The sequence below is a fragment of the Anabrus simplex genome, chromosome 1 (assembly GCF_040414725.1).
Source record: "Anabrus simplex isolate iqAnaSimp1 chromosome 1, ASM4041472v1, whole genome shotgun sequence".
Taxonomy (NCBI): Eukaryota; Metazoa; Arthropoda; class Insecta; order Orthoptera; family Tettigoniidae; genus Anabrus; species Anabrus simplex.
This window is the reverse complement of record NC_090265.1, coordinates 964858936-964871138: the sequence shown is the minus strand read 5'-3', so window position 1 is coordinate 964871138 and position 12203 is coordinate 964858936. Positions and strand designations below refer to the sequence as shown.

The 12203-nt window shown below is 38.9% G+C and overlaps 1 protein-coding gene across 2 annotated transcripts in view; it reads left to right on the top strand.

Moving 5' to 3' along the window:
* The window catches only part of na (sodium leak channel non-selective protein na), a 711066-nt gene that overhangs the window by 344248 nt on the left and 354615 nt on the right, over nt 1-12203 (top strand). For both annotated transcript variants that reach the window (XM_067148870.2, XM_067148869.2), the window contains exons 15-16: nt 4400-4573; nt 4976-5155. In XM_067148870.2, the coding sequence (XP_067004971.1) occupies nt 4400-4573; nt 4976-5155 (354 nt within the window). The remainder of the gene's footprint in view (nt 1-4399; nt 4574-4975; nt 5156-12203) is intronic.

The following is a 12203-nucleotide window of genomic DNA, read 5'->3' as shown; positions in this document are numbered from 1 at the left end:
AGGTTCATTTTTGAATCAAATATCAACTGTTGTTAACATGCACTAGGCACTCCGTCTTCATAGAGAGTGTCCAACGGAGGTGATTTAGCCCATGGGTACTTCGGCGAACTAATTTGTTTGAGTCTAAAATATAATTAGTCAACATAGACATCCAAGTTGAATTACGACATAATGCAACATTTTTACATGAGCTGGTCATAATACCACATACAAAATTTCACATCTTGCAGCTAATTCTGATTAAACTACATCAGGAATGTAATATTGAGGTTAAAATTTTTTTAATGAAATCACTACAAATTCGGAATGCTTTTCCACAACATTTTAGAATGTAAAGTATGTGTACAGCAATTGTAATTATATGTATTCTGCATTCATTCATAATATTTGTATATAAATTTTAAACTGTCTTCGAACTTAGCATCAAATAAGACTTTAAATTACCATTATTGTCAATATTGTACATATGACGGCCTTGTTTTAAGTGAAAATTCATCAACGTGTTCACTAGTGCAACATTTTTTAATCAATTTGATATTTTGTTAATGATAAGATCTTGTAAATATTTTTAATGTATTCACTCATGCAGCAAATTTTTATAATTTCCAACTGGACGTCTGGTAGAATTTTGAGGTATTGAAATGACTGATGATGCCCCACAGAAGGGGCGAAACATGTCTCAACTATTTTAACGATATTTAACTAATACGTTAACATCTTGTACTGTATTGAATAGGTTGAAGTTAAAATCAATTTCTTATATTATATTAATTTGCAAGTTTCACTCCAACAAAGGAGCGAGAAGCCGGAAATGATGCAAGTACAAAGTAACCAATCAGGCTATAGAATTTTACTCCCGACTTTCACATTCACCAATTAAATGTTTTCTTATTCCAACCAATTACAAGTCAGTTCATTTCCGCTGCTAAATGTTCGAGATCTTTCTTTTACACAACGCTACACAACACTAATTTCACCACCAAAAATGGCACATGTAAGTACACGCTGTCTCAAAATTTAGATACATACCTTTTTTTAAACTCGCAACTACATGATAATTTTAACACAAAATTTTTCCAATCATAATTCTTGCAATGTTCAAAATGTTCATAATTCAAGAAACACAATTCTTCCAACAAATAATTTTGACAATAAATGAATTTTTCAACACAATATTTAAAGAGGCTTGGATCATTTCCCCACTGCTGTTTCAACTCCGGCCACATCCTCCTACGCTCGAAAGTGACAAAGTTTTATTTTTAAATTAACTGGAGGTTTGGCCACATGTCACATGTTTCCCCTGCTTACAATTGAGCTAGGGCTCAATAAAAAGACTTTAAAGTCTGGGGAGCAAGGAGTACTTGACACAACACTGACATCTTGATGCCGTTTTCAACTGGAACGTCCATTATACATCGAAGTATTCCATCTCGACCTCTGGTTTCGCTGACTTATGTACCTACTGACACCGGCTGGCTGCCAACAAACTCCCATACACTTTCAGTCCAACCATAGCAATCTGGTAACTTTCAGCCCAGCTCACCCATCTAGTGAACTGAGTGGAAACAGACAGTGGTGTATCGTGCAGTATGGCGTAACTGCTGCAAGCTGGAACATTCCAACAACTTAGTTCCAGAATTGGATGGTAGCGACCAAGTGGTTTAGTGTAGCATCCAGACAAGCACAGTAGTTTGTCTACCATATGGACCACTCCCTCCCACACTTGGGATTTGGGATACCAGAAACCCAGGGCAAGCACTATTCATTAATTTTAAGAGAAAGATAAAAGATAAAAATGAAAACCTATAGGAGTTTACCCTAGACCCACAAGTTTAAAGTATAAAACCCAAGATCTTACATAACCCAAAATTTAAAGAAAGGAATTCATTTACTAGAAAAAACATATGTCAATAAAGATATAGTCCAAACACATAACGATTCACAAAATACATTTATACAATTTACTACCAATCAATTTGAGCACACCAGATATGAAAAGTCAGCACAAAAGAGAAAACATCCTCCAGGTAAATGAAATTACCTAAACTAGACCTTGTTTACTGACATGAAGTACTACATACATACTATTTTCAGGGTAAATTAATACACCAGACCATATCCTCATTAAAAGTTAACTCTAAGTTACCAACCTAGGTGCATTCTTAATTTTAAGAAAATGAAAATAAATGGGATGTTAAATTTTGAATGTTGCAAGTGAATCCAAACCAGGGGATAATTACATTTTATTACATTAGCTTTCAACGTTGCTCATATGACCCTTCGAAGTCACAAAATTGAGGTTAGTTAGTCACTGTCCACTTCATCATGCCATGTACATTACTTTAAAAATGTAGTACTAATAAAAGTCACATGACGTAGCACGTGTGACCACACCAAACAAGAATATGCTGTTTAAGCCCAAATACTGAATAGAAGATCACATTAAAATAGCAAACAAGAGGAGTACCCAAATGAAAATAAAAAATAGTTCAAGAGTGCACGTACCAAAATCCGACTAACTGATATACGAAATAAAAAGGCACAAATAACACCTTCATACCAGGAATTATCAGATCACAGCAGGTCACCATGCCTATCTGTACTCCAGCATACAACAATACTAGGACACAATACAAGGCAAAATATAACCATCAGTATTACATGATTTCATCACACGACATGAGACTACCTTAGGACCAGTATCGTACTCCCAGGAGGGCTATAAACCCTCAGCACCTTAAGTCCTAAGTCTCAATCCATTTGCCTTCGCAAGGCACCCAAGACAAATACACCATGTTCAAAAAGATATTTACAAAATTATGGACGGACAGATATGACACGGCTCAGTACCGAATTTATAAATCTTACTCAGCCCACATGACCCCATAATCGAGCAAACTGAGTAAATTAATTTAGAAGACACAGTGATTCTGAAACTGATGAAAATAAACACCATGAAAATTAAAATAAAGACAGTGTAATTAAGGATTATTAATTTAAAATCTTTTACTGAAACATGACAACTGCAAATTTAACACAAAATTTTATAATGAATTTAGAATAACTGAAGAACAAATGATAATGACCTGCAATGTAAATTCAGTAAACAGCTCAGGGTAATTATAAAGAAACCAAACTTTTGAAGAAAACCCTCGTAGTACATAATTCACAATAATAAATGGACAGTATCCTACATCTAACCATCTAATACCAAGGAAATGAAGGCATCTCATATTAGATGAACGCCAGACTTCAAATACTGCATATGTCGTGAGCACAGGTGCAGAAGGCTAAACACAGGGATTTGGAATTATAAAAAGGGTGTTGTTCCGAAGCACGGTTTTCATGCTGGTGTAACTTCATATAAGTTTGTTGACATAGTGAAAGTTCATGTTTTGCCTTTTCTAGACGTTATGTCACGGAAATATATTCAAAACGAGAGTGAAATATTGTCACAATTATTAAATAGTGATGATAAATACCCAGAAATGAGTGATAATGAGTGGGAAGGCGAGGAATGTGAAATTGTTGCAAATGAGTGTGAAAATAACCTAAGTGAAAGAGCAGGTACAGACAATGAAAAAAGGATTCTGTGGCCTGTGTTTTGTTTGCAAATTCCAAAAAGTAAGAAAAGAGACTACTTATTATTGTAAAATTTGCACATAAAGCCATTCTTACACCCTGATACATGCTTTGAAATGTATCACACAAGTGAAAGTTTCTAAACTGTCAGGGAAGACTCAACATCATGTGTATCATAAATACTAGTCAGATTGTTACTGTACATGTTTATTAGTGAATTTGCCAGTTCAATATTTATAACAGTAGTCATAGTGAATTATGAAGTAGGGTAGAAAGTGAATTACAACTCTGTTGTTTGGTTATCTTAATCGAGACTACTTTGTGTTGTGCCTTGTGCCATTTTTGCACTATAACCAGCAGCTAAGGATTTATTTTTTCAAGATTATTTGGATACCTACAACATGATCTCCTAAAATCAGGTATGAATGACTAATAAACATTAGAGTACTTACATATCTGCATTATCATGTTAAAAAAGGTTAATGATACAGTGTAGTGTCTTTTGATAAGGGATAGTTCTTGTTTTATCAACATTTTTTTTTTTTTATTTATCAGGCTTCACTTTTGTTATGCTGCTCCATACTAGTATATATTCGATCCTCACTCCTCGGGGAACATAACTTTTAGCAGTAACTAATACTGCATTAGCAATACTACAGTAATTATTCATAATTGGTGAAAACCATGGTATATTACTGTCAAAATCACTTGAGTACTTCACCCAGTTAGCTTTAGTATTGTTAGGGACATTTGTTCTTAATATATACTATGATACATGTTCTAGGAACATATTTTATCTGTCTTTTTGTTTTCTTAGGTCAATACGTCGAAGTGTTCGTAGTGGATCAATCAAGCTAAAACAGACCTATGAACATCTAATGGAAAATGGTGATATAGGAGCAATGAATCGTGTTAGTTCATCTCGCAGTAGGCCGCAGGACTTGGACATTAAACTTCTGCAAGCCAAGCGGCAGCAAGCTGAAATGAGGAGGTATTGTTTTTTATGTATGCTCTATTTCATAGAATGCAGTATCAGTTAAAATGGCAGTGACTTACAGAAGTTATTTGTAATCGGTCCTTTTTGTAGGTTTCAGATTTATTTCTCTTTCCTGCATTTTTCCTTAGTATTCTGTGTGGAAAGCTCATAATTCACTAGTAATGATATCAAATGTTGTTGAAGAAAATTGTATTATTTGTCTCTAAAGTTAAGAGCTATCTCTGAAATCATTACTACTAATCTTTGGAATTTGTCCTACATATATTTGCTGACATTCCTTTGCTCCTGCATTCATCAAATTTGAATGAGTCAGCTTAAGAACATACATTATGTACTTGCTAAGCTTTCCTTGTTTTTTGACTTCTGGAATTCCTGGCCATGTGTTTTATGTTGCAGAAATCAGAGAGAAGAAGATCTGCGTGAAAATCATCCATTTTTTGATACTCCTCTGTTTGCAGTACCACGAGAAAGCAAATTTCGTAAAGTATGCCAACTGATAGTGTATGCTAGATATGATGCTCGGCTCAAAGATCCACTAACAGGCAAAGAAAGAAAAGTGCAGTACAAGAGAATGCAGTGAGTAACAAGGCTTTATATGTTTTCTACTGTGTGTGTGTCTGTACATTCTTCGAATTCCGCTAATTTACCATACAGTCAATTTCGAAGTCTTGTGGGTCGACAGATCTGTTTTCGACTCCTAGTTAAACATAACTTCACCATCGATAATGGTGATTTCCCAGTAGAGGGAGCAGAACGAATTTTGGAGTGTGGAAAGAGACAAAATATTGTTAGGTAAATTCAGTGAAGAAATGTAAGGTCATTCTCCTCTCACCAACTGGTTCAGTACCTCTTTATTTGTGATCTAATGTACCCATCCACCTTCAACATTCTTAGGTGCACATTATATTTCAGAGGCTTGTATTCTCCTTCTGCAGAAATTATTGCCTATGTTTCACTTCCATACAATACCTTGCTTCACACTTAAGTCTTCAGAATCATCCTTCTAATACACATATCTAGTTTGAGGTAGCAAATGATCTTTCAATTCGATGGCACTCCACCACATAAGCTCTCATAGTGCAGGAGTGTTCGCATATTATGATCTAGCTTGTGTCCGCAATGGCAGTCATGTTGAGTGCTAATGTGCTGGGACATGCAACTGGTGACACTCCTACACATGTACACTCATCCACACAAAACTTGGCCAGCAAAGAATTATTTAATTTTATACATTCTCGAAACGCAAGGATATTTGTAAACTGTGTATAGCTGATGGCTGAAGAGATGATACTTCAAATCCTACACCTGCACAATATGTTCATCCTATTTCAAACAAGAGTTTGAAAGAAAGTCATCTGTTGCAACAGTCATTTTTTGTGTGGTTAAGGGTACATACCATTAACAGGTAATAAATTTGAATATTTTCTTGTATATAAATGTTCTACTTTTTTTTGACATCCCAAATGGATCACCTTATTTTGATGATGTGATGTGAATACAGGCTGTTTTATTAAGAAGGAACCCATGCTCTCCATTGTCCACTCAGTTAAATGTAACTTAAAAGCTCTTCAGTCTGTCAAACACACAAGTTCTATATAGATATTACACTATAACATACCTATAAAAAGAACACATTATAAAAACTTTGTATATGAATATCTTTTAAGTAACTGATTTCATCATTTATTTCATCTTGGAGTGGCCACGCTCTGCACTCGAAGGATGAGTGAGTTTGAACTCCACTGTCGGCTGTTCTGAGAATGATTTTCTTTTGTTTTCCCATTTTCACTTCCAGCCAATGCCTGGACAGTACCTGTTCACATGCCACAAGTGATTCCTTCCACCTCCTTACCCAATTTCATTTATCATTATTCATTTCATCTTCAGTAGCTCCTCGACTGAGGTCGACAACAGGAAGGGCATCCAGCTGTAAAAGAAAACATACCATATAATTTCATCTCACCTCATCTTCGACCCTGTATCAGAAAATGGGACTAAGGTGTATACATACATACATACATACATACATATACATACATACATACATACATACATACATACATACATACATACATACATACATACATACATACATACATACATACATACATACATACATACATACCAGGTGTATGCATAAGTCTTTTCCGGTTTCACTAAGAGATGGCGCCAACAAACAGTACGCAGCATATGAATTTGACACTTACGTCAGTTTGTTCATCTGACATTAACGTACCAACACACACAAGTTGAGTCCGTCAAACACTAGCGTCTGTGTTGTATCGTTCAGTGATCATGTCGATGTTTGTGCCTGAAAAAGAACATATGGCATTGCTTTTCTTATTTAATCAAAAGAAAAAGGCTGTGGAAAGTCATCGTTTGCTGGTAGAAACATATGGTAAACACGCTCCATCGATTAGAAGATGTGATACATGGTTTCAACAATTTAAACGTAATACCAATATAAATGGTCTGGGTAATTTTATATTGGTATTATAAATTTATAAATTATAAATTTACTAATTCGGGACAAATATTTCAGATTCCCTATGGAAATCAACATCTATATCAATTTAAACGTGGTGATTTCAATGTGAAAGGCAGTGCGCACTGTGGAATCAAAATCAACAGCCATTGGCACAAGCATTAAATGTGTCACTAGAAACAATCAGCAGACGTTTACGAGCAATGGGGAAGAACAGCAAATGGAAAATCGCAAAGTCACTTGTGAAATGCTGCTTCAACGCCACGAAAGAAAATCATTTCTGTACTGAATTGTGACGGACGACGAAAAATGGATTTATTTTGAAAATCTGAAGCAGAGAAAATCATGGCTGTCACCTGGTGAAGCCGGTCCCTCAACACCAAGGCCAAATCACTTCGGCAAGAAAAACATGCTTTGTGTCTGGTGGGACCAGAGCAGTATTTTGTATTATGAACTCTTGAAGCCCAGTGAAACAGTTAATGCACAACGCTATTGCCAAGAAATGATTAATTCAAATCACGCATTGATCGAAAGACAACCAGAATGGGCCAGAAGACATGGCAGATTGATTTTGTTACATGACAATGCGCTGTCTCACACAGCAAAACCAGTGAAAGACACCTTGAAATCGCTTGAATGGAACATCCTTCTTGTTGTAAACACAAAGACACACACATGAAATGCTGTCAGTTGTGTACACTGTTTATTTACAAATTATATACACATTATAAACACACATTACTGAACAACCATCTTGAAATGAATCAAAAAGTAAGAAGGATAAGACTGCCACATTAGCATCTCAACCAACTACAGAACACTATCAACACAACATAACCAATTCAGCTTAACTCGACTAACGACTTTCACCAACAACTCACCTCAACAACCCAAGACTGTCCCCTTATATACCTTGCCTGGCCCGGCTTCTAGAAAAGCATGACACAACACGCTTTCTTGTATTTTCTCGAGTTTCCAGTAACCTATGTACAAATGGATAGAACATTCTGTAAAACTCCAATGACAAAGGTGCATTGTTCAAAACTTTACCCTGTGTTGCATAACATTACATTGCATTTACACATCATATTTACAGGTAATAATAAATTATATACTATTAATTACGTGTTCTTACATTAAGTAAAGTCATGTTAATATACATACAGCAGAAGTATTGTGACATAACCTCACATGTTTTGTTACACAAGACAGATCATAAAACACACAAATAATAAATGATATGACCATGATTTATACCAAATAAAGTCCGTACATAACTACGTAGATAATAATACTAATAGACATAAACAACTTCTTAGCCACACCTCACAAGTCATAATAATTATAACACCTACTAATCGAGCTCGATATTTTCACTATCTACGCATGGGTTTAGAGAAGTGTTTTCAAGTTATACTAGTCCATTATACACTTGTATCAATGCCCCCCCCCCCAATAACTTGAAACAATTTCCGCAGTCTATCACACTCATCGACTTTGTCTTGGACGTAGATTGTATCTTCTTTCTTCCTCGACGCCGTTGAATGTGCACACCTCCTCTTGACCGGATCGTCCCGTGTCAGGGGTCGGGGTTGCCTCGCCGCCAGCCTCTTCCTCGATGATAGTCGATGCATTCTCCTCACGGTGACCAGATTGTTCTGTGTCATTAGTAACCTCTCCTCCAGGTGGACCCGTGGCAGTACCAGGTTTACTCTGTATGAGCAGCAGTTGTGTGACTCGTCGCGACTCTAATGCGTGGACCTTGAAAGGAGGGTTGGTCTTTAGTTAGTAGACCCCATGGCCCCGCTGCTTATCCACCTCGATGGGACCAACCCACTTAGTTGCGAGACCTGCGTGAAACCCTCCAATCTTATTACTGACTGAGTGGTTACATCGCAGTACTTGTTGGCCTGGTAGGAAGGTCTGGGTCTCTTTGACATCTTGAGCCTTGGCCTGGGTAAGGGATCTCTTCTCGGCCAAAGCTTGCTTTTCCTTGATGTCCTGCTGCTGCTGCTGCCACTCTGCTAGGGAAACAGCTGCATCTTCTTGACCAGAAGTGTGTGCTGGATGAATCTCCCAATTTCCGGTACCATATAGCTGTCGACCAAGGAACAGCTCCACTGGGGAATAACCAGTGACGCGGTTGATGCATCGTTGCAGGGCAAAGAGTGACTGCGGTATCTATCAGTTCCACAGCTGATGTTCTTTATCTATTAGGTGGACTCGTAGCAGCCTTTTCAGCTCCTGGTTCCGTTGTTCTGTTGGATTGGCCCTTGGGTTGTAGAGTGCTCCACACCCCATTCTGTTATGATTTGCTGCCACTTCCTTGACGTGAACTGACTCCCATTGTCAGACAGAATGCTCCGTGGATAACAGTAGCGGCTGAATACCTCATCTTGTAGAAGGCTGGTGACGCATCCCGTCGTGCCTTGTGGTATCGGAAAGGCCTCAGTCCATCTTGTGAAGAGGTCGGTGATTACTAGGAGTTCTGTTTTACTCTTTGGTGTTCTAGGGTAAGGATCCATCAAGTTCTGGGCTATGACCTTCCAAGGTCGTTGCGCCCGTCTTCCTCGCTGACTGGAATCTGCCTTCCTGTTGCTCGTCTTGGTGCAGGTGCAGATGTAGCATCCCTTCACATAACCGAGGATGTCTTTCTGCATGTTGACCCAGAAGAATCTTAGTTGGATAGACATTATTATTATTATTAGCGTATGGCAGGGAAATTATATACACAATGACAAAAAACATTGATTCACTTCAGGCATTAGTGTTATCTGTTATATCTGAATGTCCAACTTTTCAATCCACTCTAGTGCTTCCGCTGTTGGTGATAGGAAGTCTTCCAATCTACCTGGATAAGCCTGTAGTTGACATTTGCTTACAATGTGGGGAATAGTCTGGCGAGGGGCTCCACAATCACATTCTAGAGATGGTACAAAGTTCCACTTGTAGAGAGAATCCCTGCACCTTCCATGTCCTCATCCTGTTCAGTCTGGGCCAAGTTGCACGTGGAAGTTGGGATCCATTTGCAGTACTTTCCCCTCTGAAGATGTTATGCAGGGGCAAGTCAGGAGAGTTATTCCAGTGGCCTTTCCACTCCTCCAAAGCATTGAAATTGGTGGACGTCTTCAGAGCAGCATCACAAAGGGGTGAATGTCGTGATTTCAGTCTTTGGAGACTAAGAACTGGTATGTCATTTAGAACAGGTAGCAGAGGATTCTTGCAGATCTTATTGTACTCTCGAACAAGAGCAGTGGATCTTCGTAAGTCAGGTGGCATTATTCCAGACAGCAGTGGGAGCCAGTGAACTGGAGTTGATCTGATGGTGCCAGATATAAGACCCATGCTGGTATTCAATTTTGGTTCAATATACTTTGTATACGGCCCACTAATCCACACTTAAGCACAATAGTCATCAGCAGAGAAAACCAGTGCTAAGGCTGAAGAGCGCAGGATGTTTGCAGTAGATCCGCAAGTAGCACCAGTTAGCTTCTGAATAACATTGTTTCGGGTTTTCAGTTTCTTCGACAAGTTCAAAAGATGTTGCTTGAATGATAAAGTCCGGTCCAAGATAACACCGAGATATTTTGGATTCCTATTGTGATTAAGTACTTGATTGGAGAAGGTAATATTTAGTTTTAAGTTAGCAAGTCGCTTGCTCAAATGGAAGCAAGAAACCTCTGCCTTGGCTGTACTGGGTCTGAGTCTCCGTTTCCTGAAATATTCTGCCAATGTGGATAAGTTCTGAGTCAAAATATCTTCAGTTTTCTCAAAGATCTTGTGATGTGTGACCAGGGTTAAGTCATCAAGTCATCCTCGAGGAAGACACAGCGGATAGACTGATATGTCTCTTCACCTCGTGGACGTCCGGCTTCCGTGCTCTCATGGAACTTCTCGAGGATGTCTGTCGTGTGATTTCTAGGAATCACCACTACTGCAGGCATGTTGGAGAGGTGAGATCTCTACATCAAGAGTCCTCCGTCAACCTGGAAGTTCTTGTAGCACATCTTGAATTCCCTCGGGACAAGACGACTATCAGTGTTCTGTCTCCTAATCCACTGCATCACGGCCCTACAGGGCTTCTCTTGCTCTTGCCACTGTTTAATTACTCCCAGATCAAGTTCCTACTTCAAGGTCATAGGGACAGGTTCCTTGGGCTCGCTCTGGTGCTTTCGTGGGAACTTCCTCTCGACAGTGGCGCTCCTAGTTTCAGGTTCCATCTCCGGGTGCCTAGATAAACTGTCTGCTCTTATGTTCGTCGATCCTGGGACATGACACACATCAAATTCAATTTCTGCGATTAACAAAGCCCATTGCATCAATTTAGATTTTGAGTCAGCGACCGAGTTCAACCATTTGAGAATGGCATTATCGGTGTAGAGCTGGAACTCCTTCCTTCAAAGTAGCCTCTGAATTTGCTCATGGCCCATACCATGGCTAAGGCTTCCTTCTCGGCAGTGAAGTAGCATTGTTCGGTGGGAGATAGCTTCCTGCTGGCATACGCGGTGATGTCCCTTCTGCCGTTACTCCTCTTCTGGAATAACACAGCTCCTAGGTCAGAGTCACTAGCATCTGTCTGCAGGCACATCTTCCGTTGAGGATTGGTATGGGCTAGACCAGGAGTGTTGCATATTGCATCTTAATGTCTTGGAATGCTGTCACTTCCTTGCTGGTCTGTCGAAACGGGCGATTGTTATGGAGTAGCTCGGTGAGTGGTATTGCCTTCTCTTCAAAGTGTGGCATGAAGCTGCTATACCATCCACACAAGCCAAGGAACTGACGTACTTGTTGCTTGGTCCGCGGACCTTCAGCTTCTTCCATAGCTCAATTCTTCTCCGGTTGTCTTTCTAAGCCTTCAGATGTTAGGACATGGCCGAGAAATTCTACGCGGGACTGGGCGAAGTGATACTTCTCCAGTTTGCAAGTCAGTCCGTGAATCTTCAGTCGTTCCAGCACTTTTCTCAGATGTACAAGGTGTTCTTGAAATTCTTGCTGTGAATTAAAATGTCACCGAGATACACTTGACAAGAATCTCCAACATGTCAATACCTTATCCATTAGTCCCATGAAAGTGGCAGGAGCATTCTTCAATCCAAAAGGCGTTACTGCAAACTGGTACAATCCTCTCGGTGTCATGAA